This window comes from Eublepharis macularius, chromosome 5 (assembly GCF_028583425.1).
Source record: "Eublepharis macularius isolate TG4126 chromosome 5, MPM_Emac_v1.0, whole genome shotgun sequence".
Taxonomy (NCBI): Eukaryota; Metazoa; Chordata; class Lepidosauria; order Squamata; family Eublepharidae; genus Eublepharis; species Eublepharis macularius.
This window is the reverse complement of record NC_072794.1, coordinates 142,707,307-142,723,979: the sequence shown is the minus strand read 5'-3', so window position 1 is coordinate 142,723,979 and position 16,673 is coordinate 142,707,307. Positions and strand designations below refer to the sequence as shown.

Below are 16,673 nucleotides of genomic sequence, written 5' to 3'. Positions count from 1 at the left end.
CTTGAAACCTGGCTTTAATCTTCCCTTCCTCCTCCACGGAAACATGAGATAGCATTCCTGAACATAAGGTGACCTAATAGGGGCCTCTTTCTTGGCTCACTTTTAGGGCACATCCAGATAACAAATCCACATAGGGACACTTCTCTATGGATGTATGTGCGTGCCATCAAGTCACAACTGACTCATGGAGACCCCAGCAAGGCACATGCGGAGCAGAGATCATTTGCCATTGCCTTCCTCTGCAGAACATCTCGCCTTTCCTGATGGTCTCCCATCCAAGCACAGGCCCTGCTTAGCTTCCAAGATCTGACAAGATCGGGTTATACTTTGCTGCCTTCCCTCTCAACTCCCCTCTGCTTATCAATATAAAGTTTTAAATATTTGTGTAAGCTGGTTGGAGCCTTTGGAAAAGAGTGGGGGAGACATCAAATCAGTCCTCCGTGTTAGGACTGGATGTTGCATATTCTTCAGGCACATTTCCATCACTAGTATCTTGCATGGTTAGGTGGAAAGCAGCAGGCAGTGAAGCATTTCTGATCCTGGCAGAAGCGACTGAGGCAGGCCCCTGCCTTCTTCAAACCCACACAAAGGCTTCTCATTTCTCTCCTGCCTGGGTGCACCTGAAGCAGATAAGGCATGCGTTGGAATGAAATTAAATGGGGTCTGAATGAGATTTTTAAGGATTTCAATTAATTGCGCACCCCCCCCCCCCGGATTTTTGGTCATGAGCTACTTATTACCGGGGCCTGTGCCACCAACACAGGAGCGGCACAAGGACACATTGTTAACATAATCACTTTCCCTGGAAGGGACAAACAAGCACAGCAAGCCCAGGATGGAGGCAGCAGCTTTCCCGTGATTTTGCAAAGGGAGGGTAAAAAAAACCCAACACAAAAACGTGTTTTAAAACAAAACACCATCTTCTGACCTAGTTCTTGCTGAAAGGGAGAAAATTGGGTCCAGGAGAGAGAAGTCACTGCAGAAATCTGGGGCACTGTCCACTGGGAACTTTTGCAACAGGATATGCTGGAAAAAAATGGGAAATATGCACTCAAGGAGCATTTTAATTATTGCTCCTTCCTCTCAAAGTTAGAATCATCCAGTGAAAAAGAAATGCATTTTGTCTTGCTATCACTTGTTTCAATGTTTATCTGCTTGGTAAAGATGGAGGGAGGAGACACATAGATAAGGAAATATCTTTGCTTCCAAAGGCTTGTAATGTGATCTCATACTGTGAGCCAGTGTGGTGTAGTGGTTGGCATCAGACTAGGATCTGATAGACTCATGTTCAAATCCCCATTGTGCCACAGATAGTTGCTGGATGACCTTGGGCCTTTACTCTCTTTCAGCGTACACTACCTCACAGGGGTGTTGTGAAGATAAAACTGGAAGAGGGGAGAACGATGCTATATACTGCTTTGGGTGTCCATGGGGAAGAAAAGCAAGATATAAATATCTAAATAAATAAATGGCAAATGCCTCAACGTGCAGCCCATAAGAGGGAGGAGTAGAGCTTCAATACAGAGAGTTCATCTTCCATAGTAGAATCAAAAAGCAGAAGGCAAGACCTGAGAGCCTTTCTTCTGCCACTGACAAGCCACAGCAAGCCCCACAGAGTTTAGATCAGAAGACAAGGTTTGCAGGTCAAAGAACGTGACTCTCAGGTAGGCTTAAGCTGCAGAACCTCCCTTTTCAGAAAGAGGCAAAGCACAACAGCCTGCCAAGGCAAATTCTTTTCCCCTAGCCAGATGCCATTTTTTATGGCTCATGTTTACTGCACACGGCTAATAAAATAACATTCAAGCCAAACGAAGCACAAATCAGGAGCTCTGAAGTTCAAGACACAGGGAACGACCCTCTCAGCTACTGATTCGACACCCGCTGGCACACGATTCCATCAGGCTCCACTGAGTCCCTGCCCCTACACACACACATAGGCGGTACAATGCATGCCTCCCTTATCCTCATTCACGCCTTCGCTACCATCAGTACAAGTTACCCGATTTACTTGAAAGGTAGACAACTCTGAATGTTAGGTGACCCCTACCCAGAAAATTCACAAGCAAAAAATGTTTGTATTACTTTACATGTTTGTAACACGTATGTGATATAGGTCAACTCCCTCTTTTTTGACAGCACACTTGGGGGAAAGAAAACCTTGGTCTTCCTTTGGGTTAATAATATTGGTGCACCAGAGTGTGATTCGTTTGCAACAAGTGGAGGGGAGTTTGGTGGGGATATGGGTGGTATGCACAACAAACTCCTCTTCTCCTAGTAGCTTGTAGCTTGCCTGCAGGGGCATAGGCAGAGTGGCTTTGTTTGGGCTGTAGGGAATCCTTCACCTGTAGGCACCATGTTTGTATGGGATGGGTTGCCCCCATTACGCTTTCTTACAAGCACAGGGGAAATTGATCTTCCAATTAAACAAACACTGTTTACAATTCCTAAACAAAAGTTTAGGCAATCCATTAAAGTGTAATAAAATATTTAATGGGCAGTAACATGAAGCGATAATGACTATCTAATCCCACCAACTGTTCTACAGTATTTAGGCTGCAAGAGAACTCCTTCTTATCAGAAAGGCAAAGTCCCCCTCCAAATAGGCTGCAGTTCGTCTAAGTCACACAGAGAGGCTGCTCAAGGGATGCAATATGTGATATGACCTCATTTAATACTGAAAAATGGTGAAACCAGCCTCCAGTACTTACTCAGGAACGGTAACGATGTTTGTTATTCACCTGATGCCTCTCAGCAAGAATGCTAAACATACCAGAAGACTGCTGACCCTTTACAAATTTCTGTCCTCTGTAAGGTGAAGTATAGGAAAGTTCTGGCAACTTAATGTTTGTCACACTAGCAGATGATTCACTCTGGCTGCTAAACGCAGGGTCTCTTTGGTGAAAGTGATCTTTACATTACAAAAGGGATTGTACAGGAAGGTTTAAAGGTACAATATATTAATTCAGAAAAGTGTACTGAAGATGAAACATATTGGTAAAGGCAACACCCGCTGTAATCTTAGCACTGTATCATTGGCATCCTTGAGCGCATTTCACAGCTGATCTGCCCTTCCTGGTTTTCCACAGAAGGCTGATTCCAGGGGTGAAATTGACAAGCACGGTGAAATTGACCTGATCCCTCTAAAATGAGATTGACAAGGATCTTTGAGAACTTTAGTTAATGAAATAGTATGTAAATACAGTAAATAAAACAAAAGAACACTCGAGACCTGTGACAAACTAACTGGCTGAGGAGAATGACTTTCATACTTGGTAAGAGAAATAAAAGCAGCTTTCCTCGACAGATCAGATTTTGGTACACTGAAAATGGCTACTTTTGACACTACTGTGGGTTTCCAGCACTTTGCTGGTGCTTGTCTTTCCCCCTCTGCATTCCACCGGAAGAACCCCTCCAGTAGCAAGAAGACCTGAATCACTGTGGATGAGTCATTCATCTCATTCATTCAGCCCACCAGAACCTTAGAAGAAAGGCTCCAAATGTCTGTCAGAGCAGAGATGAGTTACTTACATAATTAGGCACAAAGAGTAAGAAGAGACAGTCAAAGAATGTCATTATCCAAGAAAAGTTAAATTCAGGAAAACCATTGTTAGAATCAAGAGACTTTTTTAACAAAGTGAAAATATGATAATTATATTACAAAATCAAGTACATTAAGCTCATCATTAACATACAAAATACAGAAGTGTACTACTTGATCCCTTTGCCCTTATGAACGGAGGGGGGGAGGCTTTTTGCGTGGTCTGATTTCCTTTTATAGGACCTGCACTTCACATCCCAAGCGTCATAAAGGAAATATCCCCCTTTCACCCACCTCCAGTTCTTGGTATGATGTTCCATCTTAAGGAATGAAATTCAGTAGGTATTTATATAACACATTAGATGAAACAATAATTGTCATGCCTTTTAAAAAGTACTTCTCTATACCAGAAATGAAGATATAAGCACCGCTGCCTTGGGCACTTTTTAATGTTACGTTGTTGTTCGCCAATGTATCATAGAAAGTTTGATGGCTGTTGACACATCCTTTATGCTTGTTGCAAAAGTGTTTTATCGTTTCTTCTTCGTTTCTTTCTTTGGTTTCTTGCTTGTTGATGCAGCAGCAGCTTTGTTTTTTTTCACCACTTCTGAGCCTTTCAGTTCAAAGCCTTCTGTATCCTAGAACAGTTCGGTAAGGAAGACCAAGTGAACAACAATTTCGCACATCTGATTCTTACATCATCACATGGAAGAATGAAAACGATTGGGGGGGGTCTCTCTTATGCTGTTTTTTGACATAAACAAAGATTCTTAACAAGGGATACAAAGTGGATGATAGCCATGTCCCAGGACCAACTCTATACAGCTTGGGGCCAGCATACCTTTAGGACCACCTACTCCCATGTGAAGTTACCCACCTACTCTGGTCATCTCCAGAGGTCCTGCCTCATGTGTCCCCACGGTCTGAGGCTAGAAAAGCCCTTCTTGGTCATGGTGTCAAAACTTTGGAACTCCCTCCCAGTGAGATTCATCTGCTTCCCTCTTTTGTTGTTTTTCACCAGTGGGAGAAAACTTTTTTGTTTTGTTTGGCATTCTCCCACTAACTGTTACTGGCCCTCTTTCCTGATTGTGGTGTTGTGTGCATTTTTATGTTTTATTGAATTGTTTCAATACTTTATGTACACTTATATTTTCAATGCTGTTTCTGGGTCTTGATGTTTTAGTATTTTAATATTTGCAGCCTTGAGGACTCTATTTGGGTCGAAAGGTAGCACAGAAAATTTTAAAGTAAATAAATGGTAAAAATCAAATGTGAATTCTAACCACCATATCTTGTACAGTTATGTTGCTTGCAAGGGTGTCTTCCTCATGGATGAGGCCTCTGCTGTTGCAGGCATCCGCAGAGCCAACAGGTTGGGATTTATAGCAGGCTGAGAAGCGGTCATCCATCTATTCTCTTACTCTCCAACACAGAGACCAAGCAACAAGTCGGTCAAGCAACCTCTTTATTGGTTACAGAAGCCAGGCTAGTTCCTTCACTGCCCAGTTCAGTAGCTCATTCATCCACGTCCATTCCCAGCCACCCCTAACTACATCTCCACTAGCTTTTAAGGCCTGTCCTAACCACAGACCCTGCCCTCGAGCCCTACCAACACCCTCCCGGCTTCTGCAACCCAAGGGCATGCCTTCCCTGGACACAGCTGTACTTGTGAGCCAGGCTCAACACAAAGTGGGAATTCCCAGGAACACCCAGCCCACAGGTGTCTTGGGAGCGGATCCCACTCCCCAGTCCCCCTCAAAACAAGCCCAGGTCAGTGGTCCCCTGATCTGGGTTTGTGCTCTGAGCACCTCCAGCCTTCTTTGCTCCTTTGACAGGTACCACTCAGAAAGGAAAATGCAAAAAATTAGCTTTGCAGCCTGGTCCCAATGCACATTTACTTGGAAGCATATCCCATGGAGGTCAGGGGTGCTTATTCCCAAGAAAGACAGCCAGTGTGGTATAGTAGTTCGAAAGTTGGACTAGGATCTAAGAGTTCCAGGTTCAAATCCCCACTCTCTTTTTTGTTTTTATGCACTCTCAACTTAACCTAGATCATGGGGTTGTTGTGAAAATAAAATGGGAGGGGGCGACATCCGTGCATATAGCATCCTGAGCAGGGTGGATAAAAATCAATGATTTTTTTAAAAAAAATAAAAAAAAACAGATTTTTTTTATTTAAATCGGATTTTTTAAATTTAAATTGGATTTTTTTAAAATAAAATGCTTTTTGAGGAAAATATATTACCATCCAAAGGTTATTCCATCATGAAATAAAGATTAGTAGAATAAGGCTGTATATGTTTAATTTTTTTGGTAAATAAATTCCATTAATCCATTCACAATGTCATGCTCTTCCAGAGGTTTTTGTAAGATTATTGGGCAGTTTCTCTGCCTACAAGATATTATCACAGATGCTTGGTTTTGCAGTTCTCAAAACTGAATTTGTGTCAGCTCAGCAGAGATCACATGCCTCTTCTTCACAGCAAAAATGTTATAACATGAACAGAGTTGAGAAAAAGACCTTAATCCTATTGTTCTACAAACCTATGAAGACAGAATCAACCCCTTCAGTGCTAAGTTTCAAGAAGTTCAGTGAATAGAAACAATATTTTTCTGATTGTTTGGAGTGGAATAGATCTGCACAAGAAGAAACTAAGTGTGAGGAGGGAGGGGCAAGCAGTACAAAATGAAAGTGAAACTTTTTGAGCACAATACTGCACAAGTCTTTGGATCTTTTGTGTGTATGACCTGAGGTTTATCACATTCTTTCCTTGGAGGAAAAAACCTATAATGGCAGCAGGCCGTAAAAGAGACCCAGTTTGGGAATACAACAGAAAAGTTGTCCAAATATGAATGATTAACCTAAACTGGGGATAATTCATCTCACAATAAATTAACTATAATGTGTTTCTAAAAGTATTAAAATCAATATTTTATACAACTGTAAAACTAATATGAAAAGTTGTTATTCTAAAAATCTTCATCTACTTGCATATTAAAGTTATACCAGCAAGAATTAGTCTTTATGTAGAAAACTATGATTTAAATCAAGCCTTACTGACTAGTGATTTAAATCACGATTTAAATCAGTTTGATTTAAATCAAATCCACCCTGATCCTGAGCTCCTCAGAGGAACAACAGAATAAAAATGCACTTAAAATGCCTTGCCACCCAAAGGTATTTGGGCTTCTTGCTATTTCTTTGTTTGGTACTTAAACAATGCCTTAACGCATGCAGCTGTATGTGTGTAACAGATGGGGGAGAGGTTCCAATGGGTTGATACAGCCAACGTTTAAACTTTATCTCCTTGTTACAGCTTTTATCCACGCAGGTGCCAAGCTCCTCAGCACAACTTTTTGGGTGGTGAAAGGGGACCACCCTTTTTTTACTGGGGAAAAAAATATGGGTTGATCCAACCTGTGGACTTCGGAATGGTAAGTCAGTATGCAAATCTCCACAGAGGGTTTTTCTAAAGGTCTGAACTCTTTGAAATTCCTGAGCATTGATACTCACCTGAATCAATGGCCGCTTGATCCAGGTGATTTTCAATGCATGGAAATGTCAGAGTTAAACACTGAGGGGGAAAAACCCTGTCTGTTCAGGCTATAAATGCAAAATAGGAGGAAATTAAAACCCTATTGGCCTGAAAGGAAGGCTGGGATCCCCCTCACCCATGCTCCATCAAAAAAGGGGGGAGGATCTTAAATTTGCATAAACGTTACAATTATATACAGTAATAAAATTGTTTTGTGTATAACTTTTTTTAGCAGCCCTGTCTTACGTTCAGGGCCATCTTCCTTTCAGGTAAATAAGAGTATTTGATTTGGAATAGCTACCAAAGAGAACAATTTCTGACTGTTTAGTATCAAGGGAATCAATTTCATTTTTTCCCTTCTTGGAAATCTGACAAGAATACTGTTCTCCCAACACCCAACCCCCCTCCAGAGCAACTGTTTCACTGTCATCTTTTAGAGGCAATAGCAGACAAATGTGTCTTCTATGGGAACTGAAATCTCATCATCTCATTTAAAAAAATCCCACACATGCATGGGAGTAGAGCCAGGCTCCTGGGAAAAACCGCATACACGCGCAGATTGCTTCCTCTCATTAAATAAGCTTTGGTATAAATATTTTTTTAGGCTTCTCGAGATTCTCAAATTCCATATGAGCCAACTGGAAAAGGCCATTAAAAATGGCAGTGAGAAATATGTGCTAATCCCATGCTTCTAAGGAAACAGCACAGTGAACGAGGGAGGAGAACAGCTGACAGTATCTTTATCATTCATGAGCTTGGTTCCAGCCTTTCTCAAGTTACAGGGCTATTGCAATTCATATCCATGTGGCCTTCTGAGAAAGGAGACTTGGCTTGCTTTCTAAAGGATGTGATTCACCCACAGGAAGCTGGCCAAAAGAGCGCCAAGCCTCTAGAGAAATGGAGCAATAAACTTCTATTATTCAGAGACTCAAAGTTCACAGTCACTGCAAGAAGACCATTGCTGCCTTCTAATGTTCAGTCCAAGGCAAACTTCCAAAGGCTGATTGCTCTGCAAACACAGAGGTCACTTGGAATAAGAAACAGATTGAAGCAAACAGGGTCACTAGCCTAACTAGGGAGCATTCTGCCTTGTTTATTAGAGTGCTAAACAGTATCAATCATAAATCATCAGAAACAATAGTACATGCAGAATGCAATATGGCTATTTCTTCCCCATTCATGGATATTGCCATACAGATTTCAATCAAAGGGCTTGATTTTTCCATCCTATAGTAATTCTCCATAGATGATATTAGATTTCTCCAACAAAAGGTGATTGTATTGCACAAACCCTTAAAATTATTTTCTAGGTACAAATAGCTGTTCTCAACTACTTTAAGTCCACGTTACTGATTTACCAGTACTGGTTTTGGACAAGGACAGAAAACCTCATATTGCAGTTTTGGTTCCATCATTCAGAAAAGTATTTGACATAGACTATGGCCTAACAGCCTACTGCATCACTACGGCCCTTTTCTAATGATGAATAAACAAGGAGCCTCAGCCAATGCGATCTCCTTAAAGAGTGTGTATGTACTTGCAAAAATAAATTTATCAAACCATTGTTCACTCTTCCAACTGTACCCCTAAAACACCTTAAGAGTACATTTTAAAAAGCAGTATGTGAATTAGCCGTTAGACAGTACTGAAACATTTTGGGATGGTGCACATTTCTCCTTCATCCCAAGTAAAAGTCTTCCTACAAAAGCAACGAAGAACACGACATTCCGTTCCCTAACCCAACATGACTGCTTTGCTCATCTGAGCAGGGCCGCTGGATGGTGCCACTTTGCAAATGTGCAAAATCCACAACTACTCATACATGTGCATTCTCTGGTTTTGCCCTCTGTTGTAGTCTGCCTGATGAGGTTAGGAAGGCTCCAACTCTCCTGGCTTTCTGCAAACTATGCAAATTTGAATTACCGGGGGGGGGGGGGGTTACACAGGTAATAGGGCAGTTTTGTACTGAAATGACTCAGAAAGATGCTTTGGTAAAGGGATAGGAACTGTGGACTACTACTGTGTATGATACATATTGTCTGTCGCAGTAAGCATGCTCCTACTATGTAATTTCCACATGTTTAAATGCTTGTGCTTTATTTTGGCTCTGTTTCATACTCCTGCAGCCCAAACCCAATTGCATTGTTTATAGGAGCCCCCATCCTGTTGTTTGCATTGACTTACACTCTATAATCTGCCTTGCGTCTCAATGAGAAAGGTGGGCTATAAATAAAAAATAAACAAAGTAATCATCAAGAAAAAGTGAGTGGCTTATATCACAAGTGCTGTTACACTATATTTTGAAAGACCACTTGTGATCCAAAGAGATCTTATGGGCAACTTGTTGATTCTCAGAATCACAAGGGCTTGGATCCTACAAAGCACAGCCGCAAAAGACGTTAAGAGCACAGTTCTTTCCTACCCACCCCCTTCAACCTCCAAAGTTCTGATACTAGAGGTTATAGGACCTGTGTTCAGAAAGGGCCACATGGCCAGGAGGCTGCAGTGAAGGGACAGAACTGGGCAAATCGCCCTCTCCTTCCTTATCCTCCTGCTGTGTTCCCACTGGCATAAAAAGGTCTCTTGTGCAACAGCTACATCGGCTTGGTTCCCCCTCCTCAATGCATCCCTCAGGCCACAATTTTTTCTGTCCATGTGGATCCCATAATCTCCATCATCCGCTTTTTGGAGGTCACATTGCATTGTTTACTGAAGGTCCTTGCTGTATGACTGAATCGCTTTTCAGATCTTGCAATCCACCTTGAATCTCAGTGAGAAAAGCAGGCCATAAACAAAATTAGTAGCAGTAGCAGTAGTTTTTGGCAATGTGATAGCAATGCTTTCTACTGTACTTCCTACCAAACAAGATATCCGCCTCTAATCCAACCAGCAGACCCCTGCACTCCTAGCATTCATGGCTTTATATGACTTTTCTTACATTATTTATGTTCCACTTTTCTTCCCATCAAAAACGCTCAAGGCGGCTTACAGAAGAAGCAACAATCCTGCATAGCTCAAAACATATCAAAAGCAGAATAGTGCATGAAAAACAACCTTGAATTCTTTCAAAACGATCCATAGATTCCCCCCCTATTTGTTTAAATATGTACTGATGCAGCCTGATGGTTAGTTGACTCACAATAGTATCATGTGACTCAACCAGGTGGTGAGCCGATCCCACCTTATGGTTAGCTGAGCTACAGATGAATCACAATAAACTTGTGTGTTAATCTGTGTTTATTGTTTTTAATTTTGTAATCCATCTTTATTATCTATTGTCTATTACAGGTATTATAATGGTTTGCTATGTTGTTCACCAATCTTGTAATTCCTGCTTTTATGCCTCCATTTCAATTACTATGGTGTAATGGTTGGTTGTAAGTGCTTACGTGGTTTTACAACATTGTTTTTATTTGTTATCCACCTTGAGTATCAACAAGAAAGGCAGATTATAAAGCAAATAAATATGAAATTAGAAAGAGAACAATTCCTATGTGAAAAGTGTTTCCTGGACCACATAATTCATGCATTATATTTATTAAGATATTTATATTCTATCTTTCTTCCCAGTGAGGGCCCTCAAGGTGGCTAGCGCATACCTAATAAAACAACCTATCATGACTTACAACTCAACCAAAGAAGCAGCACAAGGGACTCATCCCCCTCACAGGAAATATTAAAAAGCGTATTGAAAAAGCATTTGAAGATCCTCATGATGTCTGTTGTATGTTGTGTCTGTTGTAAGGAAAAATCTAGGCCCAAGATACAAGGCAACTGTAGCCCAATGCATCAGGAAGACGCTGAAAAGAGAGGCTTAGATCCTATGAACACATTCTGCACACGCTAGACAGCTTCTGCCATGGAGCTCACTTTCTCTTCTGCTTCCACTTCCATTTGTGCGAGGGCTCACTGAAAACTACTGATCTGGTGCAAATGGAAGTATAAAGAGAAGTGAAAGAGCATTCCGTGACAGAGGCTGTCTAAAGCATGCAGCATTTATTCATAGGATCCAAGCCATAATCTTTAGTCTCCTTTCAGAAAATGAAACAGATTCTGTTCAAAGGCAAGTTGTTTCTGATGTCACTTAAGGCCTACAGCTGGTTTATTAGCACCTTATAGTAACTTTGGGCAAAACACTTATGAAATATCAAGCACGAGACAAAAAGATGAGTCATGCCAAAGACATTTGATGCTAGGGACAAGGTTATCAGTGGACTGGAAAGAGAGACCTTAATGTCTATCTGGGGCAAATGTCGTCAACAATTATAGATGCAGCTGCAGATAACACCAAACCCACAAAACTATTCTAGGACCATTTGGGGAATGCCATAATCTATGTCTGAAGCCTTCATCTATGGTTCTCGTGAGTTCAAACAATAGATGATGAAATGGCAAAGTGCTAATGCAGGCTGTCATTAATACCAGTTATGCATTGGGCAACGTTGGCCAGCTTGACAGCAAGTCACTTTCATCTCTGATCTAGCTAGAAACTTTAAATTGTCCTAACAACAAGAAGACTATCAATCACATAAATGGTTACATACATTGATATTTCTTGTTTTATCTAATCCTATTTTTGTTTTAATTGTATGCCTTTTCTGTGCATTGGATTTCTTTTCCTAATGTATCGGGCACTGTTTGTTTAACGGAAAAAAACAACACAGAAATATATCTTTCTTTTTTGGCTGCGGCTTTAAAACACATTTCATTTGTAAGGTTTGACATTATTCTCCTTTCATTCATAACCGCTTGTTTTATGTTCTGAATTATTTTAATGTGCTCGTTTAGAAACACAGCAAAGCACTGAAAACTTTCTGTCTTGGTGTGATTTAAGACTCCGACGGTTCCGGGGATTACTCATACTCCGGGGAAAAGAAACACATTCTAAACCTAAAGGAGAAACCTAGAGAGTCATCTGTCTAATGGTTCTTCTGGGCCAAGATAAGAGTTCCAACACTGGTTCAGTCAAGCCAAGAGTAAAATAACAGGATGTAATTGCCCTCCCCTTCTGAGGCTCTTTGCTCGGTAACTGCCAAGCAAGGAGCTGAAGCTATAATATACAGAGATCTCCTGGGCAGACACAGTTGTCAGTTTGTTTCCCATCTAACTGCAGCTGTGAAAAGGCAACTGTGCAGCGTACTAAAATCACACCTGCTGATCTACCCACAATACTGCTCATAGCCAAGAGAGCTACAAATGTGCTTCAAAAGCATAAAAGAGAAAAGCTGAGATTATCAGGATGCCAAATCCTCTGCTGAAGAAACTTACGAATCCACAAAATACTATTTTTGCCATGAGACAATTTTAGGAAATAAACCTTTCTGGAAGACGTTGGTGAACGCATGAAGCTGCTTTACAGTGGCCCTGTTCACAAGTTACAGTGAATGCATGTACAAACAGTGCACACTTGATTTTTCTCTAAATGTGCACTGAGGAATTTCACATTGCAATCAATACACGTACATCCAAATGTATGATTTAAACCCCAATTTATCCAGACACCAATCTACAATTTAATTTGTAAAGTGAACGTATGTTGACTCTTTCTTACAAACAGATGTACACATGTAAATGCAGGATGTGTGTGCATTCACTTCAACGTGTGAACAAGGCTACTATGCTGATCTATCAATGCTGATTCCGCACACGTTGGATAATGCACTTTATCAGTCGTTTGAGGTGGATTTTTTGTTCCGCACACAAAAAAATCCGTTCCAAATGATCTATAAAGAGGATTGGAAGTGCATTGTCCAACGTGTGCGGAATCACTCTATGTCACTATAGTCTGACCAGCTCTCCATGGTCTTGAATGGCGATCTTTTGAATAGCTACTACTTGATTTCTTTAACTAGAGATGCTGGAGATTAAACCTGGGATCTTCTGCATATGGGAATAGTTGCTCTACTACTGAGCCACATCCCCTCCTGGAAATCCATAGGCCGTAACATGATATCTACCCATGGATTTCAGTACAATGAAGAAATAGCGATTTGTAAGCAAGTTGTAACAATATTTCAAAACTGTCATTAATATCAGGATTTCACTGCAACCTCACTGTTTGTTTTTTATAGACAGTAAGAAGGCTTACAGTTTTATGTGACTTTGGTGTAGGGAGGATTATGGCCAATACACAGATGAGCTGGAAAATGGCTCCCAAAAAAAGGCCATAGTGTAGGATGTTCTCCATGAATGTTGGCTCTGGGATTTCCGGGGGTGTGAAGTCCAGATCAGCAGCCATAGCAGAAATCACCAACTGTGCCTCCAATGATCTCAAATCTCTTCTTTCTGCAAAAAAAGAACATTTTTGTAACATTCATTTTACATTCTTTTGCACAGAACTAATCAAAGCAATATAATTCTATACAGTAGCACCTTGAGTATTTTCAGGTTCAGAATCCAAGCAAGAGATGAATCCCTTGCAGTTCAGAGATCTGAAAACCTTTAAATAAATAAGTTGATCTGGATGGCTATTGGGAAGCAGCAGACAATTAAAAATATGATGACCATGTTGCCATAAAATAGGGACTGCAGCCTTAGAAACCCAGATTTCAGGGTAATTTTACATGAATTATTTGCAGAGCAGAGACACTTAAAACTTATTCCACGGCTGCTGCAGCCACATGAAAAAAAACTATCACAAGATGCTTCCAGCTGCATAGTTACTACATTATTCAAGTTTTATATCAGCTTCTTTATTACAGGTCCAGTTCAAGGTGCTGGTTTTAACTATGAAGTCCTTCATGGCCTAGGGCCCACATACTTGAAAGGCAGCCTCTCCTAATATGAACCCATGCCCCATCCCCTCTGTACATTTCTTAATAGGGGCTTTTGCCACCCCTTCATCTCAATCTGCACAGACAGTCACTGCACCATTTCATGGGTTTTTAGTGGTGGATCTCGAACTCCATTTTGCCTCAAATCTCCTGGCGTTCAGAAAAAGTGGTAAGGCAAGCCTTTTGTGATATTCACTGAATTGGTTCCATTAAGGTTAAGAACAACTGTATACCTGTCAAGGAGGTTGTTTGGGGGGAGTTGTTAATTCTTTTATTTTTAACGATACTCTGAATAAGTTTTAGTCTGTGGTTATTTATCGGGCCTTCAAGTTTATAACTGCCTTGGGTCCCTTAGGGGAGAAATGCAGGTTACAAGCAAGGTTACTAATAACCTGGAGAAAAAAATGTCTTAATGTATTAAACCTCTATTAAAGGGACAGGACACTTTACCCTCCAGGCTGTTGGTATCCCTAGATGCAAGCTTCTTTAACATAAGCAAATACTGCAACATAGGGAAAACGGGCCATACCAGAGACTACAGTTGCCTCTCCAGACTGCATTTCTGGTGACTAGTTTTGCAGTTCTGTTTTAACACTGTGTAAGAAAATAGTTAAATTCTGTGTAACGGCCTTGACAATACAAATAACATGGTGAAAAACTGAGCCTAAATCTTTCCGTCAAACAGTGCTACATATTTCACCATCTTTCGCTCTGGCACAACACTTGCCAACAGGGACTAAATTTGCTAAGCACAAAAAAATTTGACCCAACGAAGCAGGGATGCTGGACCAACATACTGAGAAGTCCCACAAGTAGGGTTACCAACTGTTTGGAGGAAAAAAGATCTGCTAGCCCTTTAACAGAAGTTTCAAGCCATGTTATTTACCAGACGATGTTATTTCTCTGCATGCCAAAAAAAACTTCAGCTACTCATTTACACGCATTATGCCTCCACTAAAGGGGTGGGCAGAGTATTTTTCTCCAGGACTGAGTATGTTAGCAGCCCGAACCACAAGCATGTTTTCCCTGAACTCGGTGGCCAATGCTTAGGATTTTGCACCATAAATCTCGTTGTCCTCAAAACATTTTAAAGAGCATTAAAAAGCATGCTTTGAAGGACCCCCTCCCCCTCCCATAAACCCTTCGGATAGATTTGCAAAAGAACACGCGTTCCTAAACCCGTTCCTCATTTCCAGAGCTTCTGTTTTTGAGGCTGAACCAATAACATAACGCTGCCTAACCTACTTTCTTTCTCTGGCCCCGCTGGGAAAGAACGAGACTAATTGCTAATTATACTGTAGAGGGGCAAAACGTTATTTTAAACGCATTTAGGGAAAGGGCTGTTGGCGGTGAAGAAAGCCTAAGCGAAGTCTCCTAAGAACAGGAGAGGTGCTTTTGCGCACATTCGGCACTCCAGAAGGGCGCGCGCTGGTCTAAAAAACAAGGGAGGAGTTGGCTGATCTCACCCACTCTTGCAAGCAGGGGATGTTTTTTTAATATAGGCGCTTCACGCTACAATCCTCTACCTAATTCCTTGGAAATACACGTGAACTGGCCCCATCCCCAAGCACCCCTTCCTTACCTCGCCGCTCCTCCAGCCAAAGCCAGACCCCGTCGCCTGGAAGTGCTTCGGTGCGGCAGGGGAACTGCTTCCTCCTCCCGCGGCCCTAGCAACTGCCGGCCACAGGCGTTGCCAAGGAGGCTCCGTTTTCGTTCGCCCGGCTAACTGGCTTCCGTGTTCAAAAAATACAGGCGCAAGATTCCTGAGCCTAGCTTATCTTTTTTCGTGAAATAAATAAACATTATTAACAGAAAACAAAACAAAAAACCTTGAAGTGTGGCCGAGCATGTGCACGTTGCTTTTATTTTGTGAAGGGAGTGACCCAATGTTGCCAATCTCCTGCTGGGGACTGGAGATCTCCTGGAATTACAACTGATCACCAGGCTACAGAGATTGATTCACCTGGAGGAAATAGCATCTGTGGAAGGTGGTCTCTGGCAGTATACCCGGCAGAGGTCCCTTCCCTCCCTTCTCAGGCTCCACCCCCAAATCTCTAGCAATTACCCGATTTAGAGTTGGCAATCTTAGGGGCCCAGTTTTTATCTTGAAATACCGATTTGAGGGCATGGTGTCTCTGAGCATGTGCAAAGGCATGGTGTCTCAGCATGCGCAAAGACACCTCCCCTGTGGAGACACTATCTTTGTAATATCAACAACACATCCCATAGAAAATGCAAAGCAGTTTGTTTTCCCTGTTTTATGTATGATTCTGAAAACTGGACAGGAGGATGAAATTCTGGTGAGACCAGTACATTTGGGCTGGGAAGGAACTAAGATTCTTTGGTTTTGTAGCAGGACTCAGGCTCGGGCAGGGAGCTCTTCCATACCTCTTCATTGACCCCTTGCACAGTTCACAACTTTGGCACTTGAGTTATGTTGTTTCTTTTCTTTTTTCCTGATAAAAGCATTGCTTCCTCCTTTGTTTGGAATTTGGAAAGCTCTACTAAGTTCAGAAAGGCCCCTTCCTGCATCCAGTACAGTATGTTGTTTCCTCTGAAAAGGCATGCATCAATAAAATATTTCAAGGCTGATTCAGAGGGCCACTTTGGATGTTATGAATAGGGCTGCCAACTTTAGGTTGGGAAATTCCTGGAGTTTTGAGGGTGGAGCCAGGGTAGGGGCCTTATAATGCCATAGAGTCCCCCTCCCCTCAAAGCAGCTAGCTTCTCCAGGGGAACTGATCTCTGTAGCTTGGAGTTCACTTGTAAGTTCCATGAAATCTCTTGGCCCTACCTGGACATTAGCAACCCTAGTTGTGCAGAGGG

The 16,673-nt window shown here is 41.6% G+C and overlaps 1 protein-coding gene across 1 annotated transcript; it reads right to left on the bottom strand.

Moving 5' to 3' along the window:
* Positions 1-3,586: 3,586 nt before the first annotated feature.
* Positions 3,587-15,487, bottom strand: MANBAL (mannosidase beta like). Its single transcript, XM_054981238.1, has 3 exons — positions 15,430-15,487; positions 13,163-13,359; positions 3,587-4,176 (listed from the first exon to the last, which is right to left on the bottom strand). The coding sequence occupies exons 2-3, from the start codon at positions 13,310-13,312 to the stop codon at positions 4,069-4,071; spliced, it is 258 nt and encodes an 85-aa protein (XP_054837213.1). The 5' UTR covers positions 13,313-13,359; positions 15,430-15,487; the 3' UTR covers positions 3,587-4,068.
* Between the last annotated feature and the right edge of the window lie 1,186 nt (positions 15,488-16,673).

Bases quoted from the DNA above. Each gene is read 5' to 3' on its own strand.
- MANBAL (XM_054981238.1), bottom strand. From the start codon at position 13,312: ATGGCTGCTGATCTGGACTTCACACCCCCGGAAATCCCAGAGCCAACA. The intron at 4,177-13,162 runs GTAAGCCTTCTT...GAACTGTTCTAG, and splicing joins CACCAAAGTCACATAAAACT to GATACAGAAGGCTTTGAACT.